Source organism: Lutjanus erythropterus, chromosome 19 (assembly GCF_056507025.1).
Source record: "Lutjanus erythropterus isolate fLutEry1 chromosome 19, fLutEry1.hap2, whole genome shotgun sequence".
Classification (NCBI taxonomy): Eukaryota; Metazoa; Chordata; class Actinopteri; order Lutjaniformes; family Lutjanidae; genus Lutjanus; species Lutjanus erythropterus.
The window spans coordinates 28,561,092-28,578,878 of record NC_139335.1 but is presented as its reverse complement, the minus strand read 5'-3'; the positions used below and the strand labels follow the sequence as shown (position 1 = coordinate 28,578,878).

At 37.9% G+C, this 17,787-nt stretch overlaps 2 protein-coding genes across 2 annotated transcripts; both read right to left on the bottom strand.

The window, feature by feature from the left end:
- Window positions 1-641: 641 nt before the first annotated feature.
- LOC146310039 (interferon-induced protein 44-like) lies at window positions 642-2,784 on the bottom strand (the record flags this gene model as incomplete). The annotated part of the gene is made up of 5 exons (XM_084744275.1): window positions 642-959; window positions 1,109-1,209; window positions 1,304-1,475; window positions 2,085-2,234; window positions 2,587-2,784. Coding segments are annotated over 5 exons (783 nt in total), but the record flags the coding sequence as incomplete, so codon positions are not given.
- A 10,409-nt stretch (window positions 2,785-13,193) lies between these two features.
- Window positions 13,194-17,355, bottom strand: LOC146310038 (interferon-induced protein 44-like). The gene is made up of 6 exons (XM_084744274.1): window positions 17,327-17,355; window positions 16,882-17,077; window positions 14,419-14,565; window positions 13,709-13,880; window positions 13,505-13,605; window positions 13,194-13,355 (listed from the first exon to the last, which is right to left on the bottom strand). The coding sequence occupies exons 1-6, from the start codon at window positions 17,332-17,334 to the stop codon at window positions 13,194-13,196; spliced, it is 786 nt and encodes a 261-aa protein (XP_084600400.1). The 5' UTR covers window positions 17,335-17,355.
- Between the last annotated feature and the right edge of the window lie 432 nt (window positions 17,356-17,787).

Sequence of the window (17,787 nt, the reverse complement as noted above, 5' to 3'; positions counted from 1 at the left end):
GTAACATGTTCTAAATATAGTGTAATATTAAACTGATATTGATCTGGACGACAGGTTGAATCAGTATTTGTGTTAAAGGAGTGATATAATGTTGGTCAGACTCAGAGATCAGCTGCAGCAGTGGGAGAAGAGATGTTTTGTTGCACTCGCATGATGTGGATTTTTTTTTTTTTTATGAATGTTTGTGGAATTAATTGTGTAATTTTCATAATAAACCTAAGAGCACAAACACACCACTTCAGACTCAATACAGAGAAGTGTACAAAAATGTAAAGGACATTATTTTGAATTTGGATTAAACCTGATTTCTAATACTTTTAAATGCTGACTATTAAGACTCTAAATCACATCATTAGAAGACTTGTGGATTATAGTTTACAGTGGCTTTAAGCAAATATATTTGGATTTGAAACCTTCAATGAAACAGAAACAACCCTTATTGTTATTTCGACTTTATTACAAATACTGCTTTGAATATTTCATACAGCTGAACGTCTGTTTGCTGTCATTTAATCTTTAATTATTAAGTTATTATTAAAACTAACAATGATCAAACACAGAGACAAAGATATTAAGTTGATTCATTTATTTAGTCTTAATATAGATATAGAGAGTAATCATACTGATGATGTGGCCTAGGATGAAAATGATTTTAACATCTCTCCTCTAAATGGACTACATTTAGTAAATGGACCACATTTTTGTAACGTCTTTCTATTCTTTTGTCCACTCAAAGCACTTTACACCACATGCAAATACAAATATAAAAATTAGTGAGAGCGATACTGCTTTGAAGTCTACAGGTCCTTGAGGTAGTCTTCTCCAAAGTGGATCATCTGTCTCAGTGCGCTCAGTATCAGCACATTCATGTCATCTTTCATGATGATTTCGGTTTCGTAGGTTCTCAAGAGAAAGATGCAGTTCACTGGAATGCCCAGGATTTTGTGGCATGTCTCGACCTAGGTTTTAAGATCAGATTTCAGTTGATCAGTAATTGTAAAATGGTGACCAAAGGAGATTTTTGTGTTGACACACTGAAAACTTAACTTGAATTATATTCTAAGAACATGTAAATCTAAAAACACTCAGATCACCAATAGAAACGTACCAGTTCCTTCAGTTTCTTGCTCCTGTAAGCGTCTTTTATGTTTTTTTGTGTGTCAGGACAGGCCTCGTCAATTTTGGTGAGAATAACCAGTTGAGGAATATCTGCAGATGCACAAACCAATTTTAAGCATTCACTTTGCTTTTGATTCATAAATGTGTCCAGACAGAATATAACCATTGTGATGTCTGTTCTTACTCATGTCACTGGCTGCCAGTCTGACTTCTCTCATCTTCTTCACAACTTCATCACTCATTATAGATAACGAGTCAGCAGCAACAACAGAAACCAGAACATGAACTCTGTCATCCAGAGTGGGAGATGGTTCATAATATGGATCATTCTCGGTCATTTGGTGTTTAGGGTTGAACTGGAAAACAATAATATACAATCGAATAATGATTAATTAAACTGAACATTGTTCAAATGTGTTTAAATCAAAATAGAAAAGAAACAGCAGGTAGCCTGTGGAGTTTTTTGCCACTACAGTGCTGTAGAGCAGTTTTATGGTCCCTGTTTTGTTTTTGATGTAGATAATGCACGTGTGTGTGTGTGTGTGTGTGTGATGTGATACATGCTCCAGCTAATGTTTATATTCTATTTCACTGATCTAAGTGGCAGTAAACCACCAGAAATGTAGCAATGCAAAAAAGAAGAAGAAGAAGAAGAAGAAGAAGAAGAAGAAGAAGAAGAAGAAGAAGAAAAAGAAGAAGAAGAAGAAGAAGAAGAAGAAGCTCACTGCAGCACCAAACATGGGTTTAAACACCTTGTATGAAAAATCAAGTGTTTTATCACATTTGGTCAACAACAAGTATACACACAATGCATTCTGGTGAGTGACACCAAGTATCATTTTTGCTTGTTTACAAGAAAACTCCACACGCTCCATTTATTTATTAAGTTATTACATATGGCTCAGGAAGGTGGCCTCTTTACTCGAGCTTACTTTACATAGTCTTAAGAGTTTAAATGATCGTACCTGGTAACCGTCTTTCACATGACCCTTCAGGGCCAGTTTGACATCTTCCACAAGAACTCCACTGTTAGTACTTTTCTCAAAGCCCATGATGTCATTGAAAATGACAGAAAAAATTCCAACCTTTTCTCTGTGGAGTTTGTAAGTTTTATACTGAAAAAAAGAGGGTATAATGATTTACATCATATTATCAAATCCCATATATATATGCAGTTCTTAAACCAACACAAATGTATACAATTGCTTAATTTTGCACCTGCAGTGAGAAAATGCGCCTTTTTTTTTTGCCTGTTATCTTCTTTCTAAAAAAAGGATGTAATTTTACAACAATTTTTTGATAAATACACTTATTATTGTAATTCATCCTTTGTCTGGTTTTCCCAAAATAAATGTGTCAGTGTCTTCATGCTTACAGAGTAGTGAACAGGATGTGAGTGTGTGAGAGAAGATAAAACAGGCTCTATTTGAAAAAAACAAAACAAAAACAGACAACAGTTATTCATACCTTTTGAGTAAAGCTGGTGCCTGTGGTTGCAGCAGTCAAAGCTCGACATGTAACTCTGCCTTGTAAAACACTCTCCACAGAGTTGATGAAACTGGACTTGCCGGCACCAACTGGTCCATGAAGCAGAACTCTAAGATGCTTCACTTCATTGTAAAGGCGATGGTAATATTTCACAAAATATAAATTGTCCTTCTCACTGTTTATTGAAGAAAAAACATTTGATTAAAACACTGAATTATTTTTATTATTGGATGCTATGGAGTTATGTCTTATTAAAGAGCAGAACCACAGTGAAAGGACACAGTGACATCACAATGACTTTGGGCCCTATCTTACAATGATCTGAAGTGCAAGCTGAAAGCGCAAGGAGCAATCGATTTAATTTATTGAAGGTGTGTCCAAATTCACCTTTGCTGTCTTGTGCCAGGGGCACAGGAACATCACACACACAGCTGGATACACCTATCAGCTGTGCCCAAGTCCCTTGATTAAGTCATGGATGAGTTTAGGCCAAACATGCAATGATAATCAGAAATTCAGCTCTCATCACCTTTAAGAAGCAGGTGCACCATGAGTGCAAGCAGTGGCAGCATGATGGCGGAAGAAACAAAGAGAAAAGATTTTCAAGGAAGGAGACAGATCTCCTGGTTGAAGAAGTGAAAGTGCAGCTTAATGCGTAAATAATTTATTTTACATTAACATCTGCACAAAATTATACAATAGATGAACCGTAAATATCCTGCAGACATGTAACTGTTTCACACTGAAGGACCTTGAATTATGCAGCCATTCATTCATTCTCTGTAATTCATTAATATTTACAGAATCAGAAAATGTTTCTGAAGTTTAATAACCCATGCACAAAATTATGCACGGATTACGAAAGATGAAGATATTTCTAACCAGCATCAGGCTCTGACAAAAGTACACACACCTTGTACTCCCCAGGTCTGGCTGGTCTCATGGTCACCCATAACGTCTTGTTCTTTGTGTATGTTATAGATCACAATTGTTCAATCCTAGTTTTTCTGGATCCCAATAAACATGCAGACACAAACACTGCAGCTGTCATGCTGACTCATCTGTTAAAGATGATGTGACAGCTGTGATCCCATCCTGTGCACACTTTGCAGATCTGTTGAGATTTATTAGGCCTGATAATTGTAATAATATTTCCTTATTCATTAGTAATACAAATAATTTCTGACATGCACATGGCTATTCAACATAAATGACAGGTGTTTTGTGACTGTGTGCACCTCAGCCCAGCGTGACACACACACACACTGTTAACTTCAATATTTCGAAATTGAAATTACTTCCAAAGGACACTTTACTCATCCATATTCCTTTGCCATGAAAAAAAAAAGAAGGTGTTGATGCAAGCTTGCTATCACAAGTGGTTTCTGGAAAGCAAGAAAGCAAACACGCCTGGCTTTTGCCCTCAACTTTAGACCTCTCGTCCACAGCCACACAGACTAGGTACAAGTACCAGTTCATCAGCTTTGCACTGGGTGTAAGATAGGGCCCTTAATGTTTACTTATACTCACTCTCGCATTTCCCTCCAGGGCTTGTCTGAGGGGCAAATTACACATATAGTCCACAAATAGTTAGATAAAGTCATAAAAGTTCATGCAAACAGAATATGCAGTATTTTGTTTGGAGAAATTGTATTTATAGCATTTTACTCACCAAGCAGTGGTGAGGAGAATATGCTTTGGACGAAGTCGATTAGCCCCATAGCTGTAAATGAAGACATTTACGAGTAAATATTCATGAATTGTGTGTGACTGCGACCAAAAGTAGCATAACACTGAAGTATTTACTTAAGTATTTACTTTACTCATGTAAACTACAATTCTAGGTAAGTTCAGTACTTGAGTAAATGTACTTAATTACTTCCACCACTGATTTACTCTTATAGGCGTCAAATGTTAACAACTTGGAGACTCTCATCTTATTGTCAGTATATTACACTGTAAGCTTAAAATGACAACAGAACATGACAGTAACATCTTTTACTGTATTATCAGTGGGACAAGTGATGATGCAATGATTAAAACGCTTCTTCTTGGTGACCTGGTGGTTCAGTTGGTAAAGTGTTCACTCCATGTAGTGAAGCTGTGAGTCCTCTGCAGCAGCTGTGGGTTTGACTCCCCCCTACAGCCCTTTGCTGCATGTCTTTCCTTCCCTTTCCTGTCATATCTTCAGCTGTCCTATCATTAAAGGCAAAAACAAGCTTCTTTGTTCTTCTCTTGTTCTTTGTTTCTTAGTCCTAGTCTTATATGAAGGATCACAAGTGTCAATAAAATAATTATAAAGCCTTTCATTCATAAATAACTAATTGTATAATAAAAAAATAGGTGTTAATAAATATGTTTAGACATTAAGTCATCCATCCAAAAACAAACTAATTTATAAAGCAGTTCATTATTTCATATTTTAATTGGCAAGAAAAAGAAATTATATTAAGAATTTACTAGGGGTGTAACGATTCACTCATGCATCTGATACATCAGACTTTAATGGCTAAGATACAAGTGCATTGGTTCAAATTGCCTGTATCAGTAAAAAGCTGAACATGAATTGGAAGCAAATCAATGCAGCACCATTGTATTGATACATCTCATTAGGACACGCGTGTAGCCGCTGTAACCGTCCTCCGTTTTCTCTCTCTCCTCCTGCCTCTGCCTGCACCGCTCTCAGACACCTGTCTCTCCTGTGTCTCCTCTTCATTTCCTCAAAACAGACGGCACAGAAAACAGCGACAGAAGTGACATTGCATCACGTCGCACCGCCAAACTTTCATAATGCGCAAGTGTGGATTGAGTTTGGGTTTTATAAGGAAGATAAAAAATGTTGCTGCAGATCATTTATGCAAAACGTGTCGAGTACAGAGACACGAGTCTGAGGCACAGAGACGTCATGTCACTGTGAGAGCAGGTAACACAGAGCATCACTGTTCCTCCACACTGATCAAAACCATCAGCACAATATGAAACACAGCAGTAGATTGTCTTACTACAAAAATATTAATATTTTAAACAGTTTTAAAGTTTGTTCACAGATTCTCATTTAAGCTACAGTATCTCATTTATACATGAGACTCATAATAAGATGTTAACATCACTGTAATGTCTCCTCCTCTCTGTCTATACTGTTACTATATGTAGTAAAACTATCAGGATTTTTTTTTTGCAACTAACAGCACTCTACAAATGTAGCATTAATTGCATTGTCTTGTATTGCTTCGTATCGTATCATATCATGACAGAGCTGAAATGAATTGAACCTAATCATTGTCCATTTATAAATTTTAAGATATTGTATTGTTGAACATGTATCTAGATACGTATCACATTTGTCTCAGTTAGTGAGATACACACCCCTAGAATTTACAAATGAAATATTAATCTAGGAAAAAAAATAAAAATTAAAAATAGGTTTACAAAAACAACACAAAAAGGTCAATTAAAATTTGTTAAAATCTATTTGAAAATGCAATTGGAAAACAGAACTAAATAATTGGATTCCTAAACTGAAGAAGAAGAGAGAATTTAGATTTTAGCCTGTTTTTTTCACATCCCTGCTGCTTTTCTTTTTCCAATTAGTCATTCCATGTGCTGAGTCGTCTGGCTTCTCCTTTTAGCCTCTCAATGTAACCTTTCTGTGACATTTTATGTGTGGCTCTCATTATAAGTGATGACTGATGGGGTATCATTTTTTAATGAGTGTATACATAGTTTTTTTTAGAGAAATCCTGCACAGCATTCCTTTACCTAAAACACAAAAATATTGCTTAACTATGTCAAAGTTATGTCAAAGCATATTATACTTAAATAAAAGTCAAGTCAGTATTCACTTTCAAGTCTAGTAAATAGTCAGAAAAATAAGAGGCTCAGCTCTGCAGCTCAGAAAACAACATTACTCATAAAAGTGCTTTTGTTCAGTGTAACCCAAAATTAACAAATGACATTTTGTTTTCACAATCACAGGAGCTTATTTTACTCCCATATCTGAGGGGAGACAGAATAAAAAGTCCTTACCTTCACCTGTGTGGCTCTGTGCAGAGTGACGCTGATGACTGAGGAAGAAAGAGTTTTTATAGGGTCTCCTGTTTGTGTCACTTTTATTTTTCAGTTCAGTTTATTCTCAACCATGTGACTTAAAAGAGGAGAGACTTGCTGGCATCAACAATTCCCTTAACTCTTCATGCCAGCATTTGAGTCCATCCACTGCTGCATCTGACTCGTCCATTATCCCTTACACAGGGGTGGAAGTAACTAATTACAAATATTCAAACTATTGTAATTAAGAATGTTTTTTTGGGGGGTACTTCTACTTTTAAGAGTAGATTTTCAAGTCTGTATTTTTACTCATACTTAAGTATGTAAAGTACTTAGTTACTCTTCAAATCGTAATTGAGTACTGAGTACAATTTGAATTAATATCCAAACCTTTCATCTGCATTTTTGTAGCCAATCAGGTTCATCTGATCACAAACGGGCCAATGAAAACAATGACATATGGACGTTAAACAAAACACTGCAGCAGAGCAGGTTTGAAGTAAGAATGTTAATGATTAATCATTAATCCATTAATGTTAAGAATTACAATAATTGAATTTAATATAATATCAATATTTGTTATGTATTCAAGGAAAGACATACTTACATACTGTAAAAAGGCACTACTTTTTGTTAACTGTCACAGTGTCAGTATACCTTTTTAACAGGTTTAGTGATACGCCAGCGGAATGACACCTGTGTGATTGAACCCAACAAAATCAAAAATGAGAAAAAACAAAAAGAAAAATAAATCATGTATTTTGTATTTAAAAAAAATATTAATGATTAATCAATAGTTAGCTTTTTCACTGGTTAAGTAAAACACACAAAGTTTGCAGCCTTGGAGAGGTGAGAGTGATCACTGAGCAACAGAACAGAACAAGAGCTCTGATTTAGATTTGAACAAAAATAAATCCTTTTTGATTGAATTCTTTTGTCTTTGATAATGCATTTAACTGGTTAAAAGTAACTAATACTCTGAGGAGTATTAGAATACTTTGTACTTTTACTCAAGCAGTTTTCCAGCAGCAGTGCTTTTGCCTGTACCTGAGTAATGTTCTATTAATGTAACTGTACTTGTACTTGAGTACAGATTTGCAGTACTCTTTCCACCACTGCTCTTACATATATATACCTCTCTGGTATGAATTAGGAGGCCAGTTGTTAAAAAAAGTTATACCAAGCCAACACAGTTTGAGGAAATTTATTCCCACACTAAGGGGAAATATTCACTTACCTCACCTTTCTCACTTTCTTTTGTGTCATGTGATTTAAAAGAATTCAGCTCTCAGATGTTCAGGGTGTGTGTGAACCTTTTGTGTCACACACTGAATGCAGCATCTCATGACCAAAGTTGTTGCTGTTGCTGCTGGAAAATCTCCCCACAATGCCTAGCAGCCACCCTAAAGGTTCAGTGGCTGTTGGTCACCCATGGGTCCAGGACAAAGTTGTATGTATGTACAGTGCTGCTGGTACCTGACTGTTCCTAAAAGTCTCTGTATTTTCATTTATTTTTTTATATATATTTTTTTAATATAAATTACAAAAAAAGACAAAGAAAATGTCATATCATTTTTACATATTTCAGCCATAGTAACCATAGTAGTAGCCATAGTGTGTTTTTTTACAGCTGGAAATGCATCATGGTTGCTTGCCAATTATGACTGCCCCTGTCAGTAAAACTTCACTAGTGGTCTTGTTTACTGATGTCCCAACATTAAAATACAATTAATTAATAATTAGGCTCAATTAACATTAAAATAGGGGAGACCAGGAACAGTTGAAACACTTATTTTCTCAGCACCTATAACTCACTGAAAATGTGTGTTGAAGTTGTCAAATTAGGAAGCAAAGTATTGTTACTTATTACAAATAGCAAAGGACCTTCAGCATGTACTGGGGCGGTTTGCAGCCGAGTGCGAAGCGGCTGGGATGAGGATCAGCACCTCCAAGTCCGAGGCCATGGTTCTCGACCGGAAAAAGGTGGCTTGCTCTCTCCGGGTTGGAGGAGAGTTCCTGCCTCAAGTGGAGGAGTTTAAGTATCTTGGGGTCTTGTTCATGAGTGAAGGGAGGACGGAGCGTGAGATTGACAGACGGATCGGTGCAGCAGCCACAGTAATGTGGTCATTGCACTAGTATGTTGTGGGAAAGAAGGAGCTGAGCCGAAAGGCGAAGCTCTCGATTTTCTGGTCAATCTACGTTCCTACCCTCACCTATGGTCATGAACTTTGGGTCATGACCGAAAGAACAAGATCTCGGATACAAGCGGCTGAAATGAGTTTCCTCCGCAGGGTGGCGGGGCGCTCCCTTAGAGATAGGGTGAGGAGCCCTGTCACCCGGGAGGAGCTCGGAGTACTGCTCCTCCACATCGAGAGGAGCCAGCTGAGGTGGCTTGGGCATCTACATCGGATGCCTCCTGGACACCTCCCTGGGGAGGTGTTCCGGGCATGCCCCACTGGGAGGAGGCCCCGGGGAAGACCCAGGACACGCTGGAGTGACTATGTCACTCAGCTGGCCTGGGAACGCCTTGGGATCCTCCTGGAAGACCTGGAGGAAGGGTCCAGGGAGAGGGAAGTCTGGGCATCCCTGCTCAGACTGCTGCCCCCGTGACCCGGCCCTGGATGAGCGGAAGATAATGGATGGATGGATGGATTTTTACAAAATTTACATTATGGTGTCATTTCATTTTTAGATTAACTAACAGAATAAATGCATTAATCCTAATCGGGTATTTATCAAGACTTTATGTCAAAAGTCAAAATGATCGCTTATGGCCTCTGATGGTTATGAAATTCTGGCATTTCTAGTTTTAATATAGTAGCCAGTAATATTTATGTAACTTTGTGTGATCACACTGACTATGTAAACGTGGCAGGTTATCTGTCATTTAATCACCAATAAATACATGTTCTCTTCTTTACCTTTAGCTGAGGAAGACTCTGGTTGAAATAATTCCACTTATATTCATATGAAATTAAACACTAAAGACCAAAGTGTGTCAGTGTTTCTTCTTGCTACTCAAGTTTCTCATTACTCAAGCTTTTTTTTCAGTAGATTGTTGTACTCTGATGCAAATAGTTATTTTGATGACTTCTTTTTTTCTTCTTTTTTCTTTAATGGTTACTCTGCCCACCTCTGCCTGCCATAACTTCGCCCAGCAGGTGAGTTTGGGAAACACCTCACCAGTGAGTAAAGCACCTGCTGGTGGTCTTGATCTTGTCATAGTTGCTGTTGATTTTTGGTGGGTTGCAGCTATCACAGCTGGAGGCTTATCAGAAAAAAAGTTTATAAAGGTGGGGCTGATAGTGGTGAGGACCCACAAGCATTCCAACTCACCTTCATCTCTTTTCTTGAGAGTTTGAGTTGTTACACTTCAGTTTTACTGCTTTCATTTTGTGTTCTTTAACTTTCTTTTAACACTGAAAATGAACTCACACAGGGAGACACTTTAACTGAGTTTCCAGCTTTTTTCAGCGCATCCACCTTTATCTTCTTTCAGTAATTTAACTGCTACTTCAATTGTGACTGTTTAAGCAGTTTATAAACAGTTAGGGGTTGGAAGTAACTAAGTAGAAATACTGTTACTCTACTTGTTACTGTACTTTACTTGAGTATTTATTTTTCTGATTATTTTTTACTTTTACTCTCTCTATTTGAACAAAAATATCTGTACTTTCTAATTCTGCCACCACAGTTGGGTATGTGCCATTGGTATGTGGTGCCTTGTGTCATGTTTCATTTCCTTATTGAAAGCTGCACTGTGTGGGAAAGTGCATGCTTTATTAACCTTAATCCTCCTGACTGAAAACATACATTTCACACCCCTTTTACATCCCTGTGAGCTCCAGTTAAATTATTGTGAAATAAAGGGATAAAAACTGGCAGGTTTTACCAGAATTTTATTTCACGGTTGTATAATTGTACATATTCTGTGTTTGTTCATAAGATTATATATTTCACAATGTCCTTTTTAATGGTGCACATTTTCATTTTCCATACAAGCAAGCATCATTTTTGCACTTCAAGGTCAGACCTACAGGTTACAACCTGTACCATACTTTATCCATTAAAGTTAAATTACAAGTGATAAGATATATATTTTGATTGTTGGTGATTAATCTGTTGATCATTTTCTTCATTAATTGATTAGTTATTTGATGTATAAAATGTCAGAAATTGTTCAAAAAAATCAGTGTTTCCCACAGCCTAACATGATGTCCTCAAATGTCTTGTTTTGTCCACAAACCAATATTATTATATTCAGTTTATAGTCATAAAGGAGTAAAAAAAAAAAATATTCACATCTAAGGAGCTGGCATCAGAAAAAATCAAAAACTGATTAATCGATTATTAAAATAGTTGGTGATTAAGTTATTAATTGATTAATAATTGATAAATTTTCGCAACTCTTGAATACTCCTTGAATTACATAATAATAAAAATCACAATTAAGTACCGAGCAGATTCCTTTTGTCTCATTATACTGCAGGTTGAAATTACATGTCTCAGACTCAATGGCCACAGGCAGAATCTGTCCACATTATATGTGGCTCACAAATGCTGGCAAAGAATTTAGGCATCCTTGTTTCAAGCGTGCAAATAACAAAACAGCATTTTGTTATCTACACACTGAAGGCATCTAGCTGCTAGATGTCAGTAAATGTTAGGAAGCGTCACAAATCATAGAGCCATTTCTAGCAAGGGTAACCCTGGCCAAGTGGTCGTAGTTACCAAAATGCCACCATTTCATTATAAGTCTCTGGAACTTTGGCTTGAAAGAGTAAAAATGCATATATGATATCAGAGTAAAGGTTTGCATTAAGCATCCACAGAGATCTGAGTGAAAGCAAATGTTCATAAGTATTAGAACATCTGGTTCAAAAACTTATTTTGTAATTTTTCAAGAGTGTGTGGGCATGTCAGCTCACATTTGATTGACAGCCGTCTCAGGTGTCCCAACACTGAAGCTATATAATGTCCCCCTGTGGACTGCTGTAGACAAAGGCAGCTGCAAAATGTATTTTAGCACCTGAGCAAAGGACCACATAAAAAAATCAATATGGGTTTAAGTGTAAGTTATATTTAGAACATGTTCACTGCTTTATTTTGTCGTCAGGCAGCGTTTTCAAATGTGGAACTGAAGCCGCCATCTCTCTCTCTCTCTCTCTCTCTCTCTCTAATTAGTAACACATTTGATTAAGTCTGAGCTAACATTATGTACTGTTGGTCAAGGCAGCTGTAGACCAGCAACTTTTGTGTCCTGTGAAGGAAAATGAGGAGAGGAATGCAGGAATGTGGCTGTGAGAGCAGCTTCAGTTTGGTAAAGGCTATCTAACAGCAAAGTAAAGCAGGGAAAATGCTCTAAATGTAGGGTAATTTTAAACTGATATTGATCTGTGTAGCAGGTTAAATCACTGTTTGTGTTAAAGGAGTGATATAACGTTGTTGAGTTGGCTCAGTCTCAGAGGTCAGCTGCAACAGGAGCAGAGACGTTTTGTTGCACTCAAGTAGCAACTGACAACTGACTAGACATTGAACTGATTTTTTTTTTTTTTATGATTCGTTTGTGGAATTAATTGTATAAGTTTTGTAATAAATCTCAGAGCCCAAACACAACCAATTCAAACCTAACAAGGAAAGTGTACAAAAATGTAGATGACATTATTCTAAGTTTGGATTAAATTGTATTTCTTATACTTTAAATTTCTTACTATTATGCACTGAAGACCCTAAATTACATACGACATTACCAAGATTTTAAGGCTTTTCTGACCAGATTTGACTCGGATATAGTCAGTCTGTTCGAAGGATCATGTTTAAAACATGTTATTTACTGTTGCCAGCAGGTGGTGCTATGACGCTAACTGAATATTGTCATGTAGATGTGTTCAGGCTGGGACTCTTTCATGTGAAGTTTACATATTTGCATACAAGTTAGGTGATTTGACCATTTATAATTCAGTTACAACAATTTCCTGTTCCATGGCAAGACACCTAAATTTGACGTCACGCCATGGCCGCGCCCTTCAATTCTGGCTAAATCTTTTAATAATTTCTAATTAAAAGTAGTCTAGATGGCACACACTGATTTTCAAGTTGTTATGATGAATTCTGTTGGAGGAGTTTGTGAAAATACAATGCCTGGGAATCGCAAAAATTGAACATGAAATTCAAAATGGCTTCCTGTTGGGTTTAGGTGATGGATCCAAGAGACTTTTTTGTTTGTGTGGCCATAATACATTTGTGTACTGATTTTCGTGCATGTTGGTGAAACAAGCTGCCGAGGCTGATTTTGGGAGGCATGGCCAACCGCCACACCCATCGCCAAAAAACATACAGCATGTAAATTTTACTCATGATTGAATTTTGTGCCAAGTTTCAGGGGCTATTGAGCATGTTTAGCCCTTCAAAAATGCAATTGATGGTAGCGAAGAAAAAGGAAAGTAAGAAGGCAGAAGAAGAATCTAAGCAAATCCAATAGGTCCTTGTACCATTTGGTGCTCAAGCCCTAATTAGTGAGACAGGCACTAGGTTGAATTCTACAGGTCGTTGAGGTGGTCTTCTCCAAAGTTGATCATCTGTCTCAGTGCGGTCAGTATGAGCACATCAATGTCATCATTCATGGTGTTTTCCCATTCATAGTTCTTCACAAGAAAGATGCAGTTGACTGGAACGCCCAGCGTGTTGCTGCATATGTCGACCTAGGTTTTTAGATAAAATTTTAGTTGATCAGCAATTGCAAAATGGTGACTAAAGGAGATTTTTGTGTTATCAGACTGAAAATTTAACTTGAATTACCTTCTAAGAACATGCAAATCTAAAAACACTCAGATCGCCAATAGAAATGTACCTGTTGCTTCAGTTTCTTGCTCCTGTAAGCATCTTTTATGTTTTCTTGTGTGGCAGGACAGGCTTTATCAATTTTGGTGAGAATAACTAGATGGGGAATATCTGCAGATACACAAACCAAATCAGTATTTTAAGCGTTCACTTTGCTTTGGATTCATAAAATCCTATATGTGTCCAGTATAACCATTGTGATGTCTGTTCTTACCCATTTCACTGGCTGCCAGCCTGACTTCTCTCATCTTCTCCACAACTTCATCACTCGTTAGAGATAATGAGTCAGCAGCAAGGACAGAAACCAAAACATGAACTCTGTCCTCCAGAGTGGGAGATGGCTCATAATATGGATCATTCATGGTCATTTGGTGTTCAGGCTTGAACTGGAAGACAAATAACATCTTTCAGCATTTTTTTTATTGAACAACGCTCAAATGTGTTCAGATCAGTAAAAAAATAGCTGATAGCCTGTGAAGCTTTTGACCGCTGTAGTGCCGTAGAGCAGTTTTAGGGGTCCTGTTTTGTTCCCTGTACACATATGTACAGTATGTGGGCGACATGATACACGTTTGAGCCAATGGTTTTATACTATTCCGCTGATCTACATGTGGTGGCCATGCACTAGAAATACAGCAATACAAAGGAAAGACTACTCACTGCAGTTTAAAACATGGATGTAAACAATATGTTTTACATGTATCAAGTATAGACAGAATGCATTCTAGTGGGTAAACTTTTGTTTGTTTATCAGAAAACTTCACAGACTCCCTTCACTTATTTATTTATCTATTTATTTATTAATTAATTAATTCATTCATTCATTCATTCATTTAATACTGAGGGGCAAGAGGATATATTTTAATATACATGTGGTTCAGGAAAGTGGCCACGACATGATGATGAGAGTTCAAACGATTGTACCTGGTAATTGTCTTTCACATGTCCCTTCAGGGCCAGTTTGACATCTTCCACGTGAACTCCACTTTCATGACTTTTCTCAAAGCCCATAATATCATTGAAAATGACAGAATAAACTCCGGCACCTCTGGAGATACTGTAAGTTTTATACTGTAAAGAAGAAATTGTAATTATTTAAATCATCATCAAATCCCAAATAAAAATATTCCTAAATACACTTTGCCCAGCTCCCTCAAACTAATTAGATCTGTCAGTCTCCTCATGCTTAACAAGTGTCCCACAGGATGTGAGTGTATGAGGGAGGATAAAACAGGCTCTATCTGAACAATCGCTCTAACATTATATTGTGAACCTCCAAGACAGTTTCCTCCCAAAATCTGCTTAAAATGTGGTTGCAATAATAATCTGGTTATGGTTAGGAAATAACCATATTAGTTGTTAGTTAGTTAGTTAGTTAGTTAGTTAGTACACTAAAAAAAGTGCTGGGCTGTTTCTGTAAAAACATTGCTGGCTTGATGATGCTGGGTTGTTTGGGGTACTGTAAACTTGTTGCTGGGTTGCTCATGTTTGGTCAAAATGGTTGGAAGGGGTTCATTCATAGCTGAACAGCTGTTTGGGTTACATTGTCCCAGCTGCAAAGTAATTAATTTTCTCTTCCCTTTCCATAAAGTTCTCTTTCATTCAGAGCTTCACAGAGCATGCAGAGAACACAACTTCATGGTAGATATGAATACATCAGACCCAGACTACGAACAAAATACAATGAGCAAGCAATGTGCATGTGGCAGCAAGAACGACTGCAGCTTGAAGCACAACGCACTAATGTCCTTGTACTTGTGAGATTCAAGAAGGCCCAGGCCTGGAGTTACCCCACAGTATCCAGAACCTCCAAGTGGTGCAAACATTAATCTAACACCAAATCCAAGAGGATGCAGATCAAATGACACACAGGCAACATGACCGCACTATGGAAGCAATTTGAGGAAGATACAACAAAATTTTGGAAGAAACAGAGAATGGAGAAGACGAAAGAAATCTACAATCCATGACAGCAACTGCTGTCAGCATTGTAGCCAAATGGTTTTGAGAGAAGAAGAAGAAAGGCTCACCTTACTTGTAGAACCAAAGAGTGTTGAGGATCTATAACATCAGGCAAGAGATGAAGGTGCTTAAGTACCAGTACAAGAAGCGAGAAGAGGAGCATACTGGCTTTGCCAAGCTGATGAGCATCCTTTGAAAGGAGACAGGGCCCAAAATTTGCATTGCCAAACCCAAGGAGCTGCTGGAGCAGATGTACAGTGGGTCCACTGCTGCTGGGTGTGGTCTGCTTGCAGGAAGACATAGATTGTCACCTGAAACAGAAATACAGTGACCCTGAAAGACATCCGAAATCGTCATCCACAAAGCAACGGCAAGTTCTGCTCCAGGACCAACCAAGACCTTGTATAAAGTCTACAAAAACTTTCCCAAACTCCTGCTGCATCTGTGGAAGATCATGCAAGTCTCCTGGAGGAGGGGGAAGATTCCAGATCAGTGGGGAGTGGCAGAAGGGGTGTGGATCCCAAAGGAAGAAAACTCCACCCTGATAGACCAGTTCAACATCAGCTACCTGCTGTGTGTCAAGATGAAAATCTTCTTCAGTGCATTTTCTAATTGATTGTCCTCTCCCTGGCCAAGACCACCTACATCAACACATCAGTCCAGAAGAGAACAGATCTACCGGTCAATCTTTGTTGTTACTCTCACCTATGGTCATAAAGGGTGGGTCATGACCAAAAGAATGAGATTGCGGATACAAGTGACTGAAATGGGTTTTCTCAGAAGAGTGGCTGGCATCTCCCTTACGAATTGGGTGAGAAGCTCAATCATTTGTGAGGGAGTCAGAGTAGAGCTGCTGCTCCTTTGCATAGAAATGAGCCAGTTGAAGTGGTTTAGGCATCTTGTAAGGATGCCACATGGTTGCCTCTCTTGGGAGGTGTTCCAGGTACGTCCATGGGGAGGCTATGGGGCAGACCGAGAACTAGGTGGAGGGATTATTTCTCCACCCTGGCTTGGGAACACATTGGGATCCCCCTGTCAGAGCTGATTAATGTGGCTGGGGAAAGGAAAGTCTGGAGTCCTCTACTGGGACTGCTACCTCCGCAACACAACCTTAGATAAGCAGTTGAAGGTGGATGGATGGATGTTGCTGAATTAAGATAGGTTACCAGGTGAAAAAACAAACAAACAAACAAACAAACAAAATGTGTTAAGGTATTGTAAAGACTCATTATAGTGTGGTGTCTCATTCCAGGTATCTGCCTGAGGCTGTGGCTGATGCTGATGGACACTTCATGGCCTCTGTGTGTGTGTGAGTAGCAGTCTACATTTGTATTATGATTTGAGAAACTTGATTCAGAAAATACTTCTGGGTTATAAAACACTGTTCTATAGGTGATGTGCAAAAATCGAAAAAGTCATTCCTACTTTGTTGGTAAAGCTTTTTGCAGTGGCTGTATCAGCCGGCGTTCCAATTGTAACTTTGCCTTGTAGAACACTCCTAACAGAGTTGATGAAACTGGATTTGCCGGCACCGACTGGTCCATGAAGCAGAATTCTGAGATGCTTGACTTGACTGTTTCGAGGTTGATAAGAGTTCACAAAATGTAGATTTTCCTTGTCCCTGTTTATGGAAGTAAAAAATGTGGTTTAAATACTGAATTATTTTTATTATTGGATGTACAGTGAGCACATTGGGATTGTTGCTGTGCTCTCTCTCTCTCTCTCTCTCTCTCTCTCTCTCTCTCTCTCTCTCTCCCTCACACACACACACTCAAAAAACAAGAAACTTAAGTTATCTGTCATTGAGGAGCAGAGCCACACAGAAAGGAAACAATGACACCACCATGACTTTATGTTTACTCATACTCACTTTAGCATATGCCTCCATGGCTCCCTGAAGAGGCTAGAGGATGCTGAAGGGCAAATTACACATATGAGATAAAGTTGTAAAATTTCATGCAAATAAAACATGCATGATTTTCTGTGGAAAAATTTGAATAATTTTTGTAATATTTGGAGCATTTTACACATGTGACCGTGTGACAGGTCAGGACTTACCCCCCATAGCTGTAAATGAAGACATTTACATGTAAATATTCATGAATTTATACAAGTGGCGTGTGACTGCAGCCTAAAGTAGTATAGAATTTAAATATTTAAGTAAAGTACAATTCGAGGTAAGTTCAGTGTTTCAGTAAATTTCCTTAGTTACTTCCACCACTGATTTACTCTTACATGCGTCAAATGTTAACATAACTTGGAGACTCTTATCTTATTGTCAGTATATTACACTGTCAAGCTTAAAATGACAACAGACCATGACAATTGCAT

Bases quoted from the DNA above. Each gene is read 5' to 3' on its own strand.
- LOC146310038 (XM_084744274.1), bottom strand. The intron at 13,881-14,418 runs GTACAATCGTTT...TTTGTCTTCCAG, and splicing joins ATGTGAAAGACAATTACCAG to TTCAAGCCTGAACACCAAAT. The intron at 13,356-13,504 runs GTACATTTCTAT...CTAAAAACCTAG, and splicing joins GCAAGAAACTGAAGCAACAG to GTCGACATATGCAGCAACAC.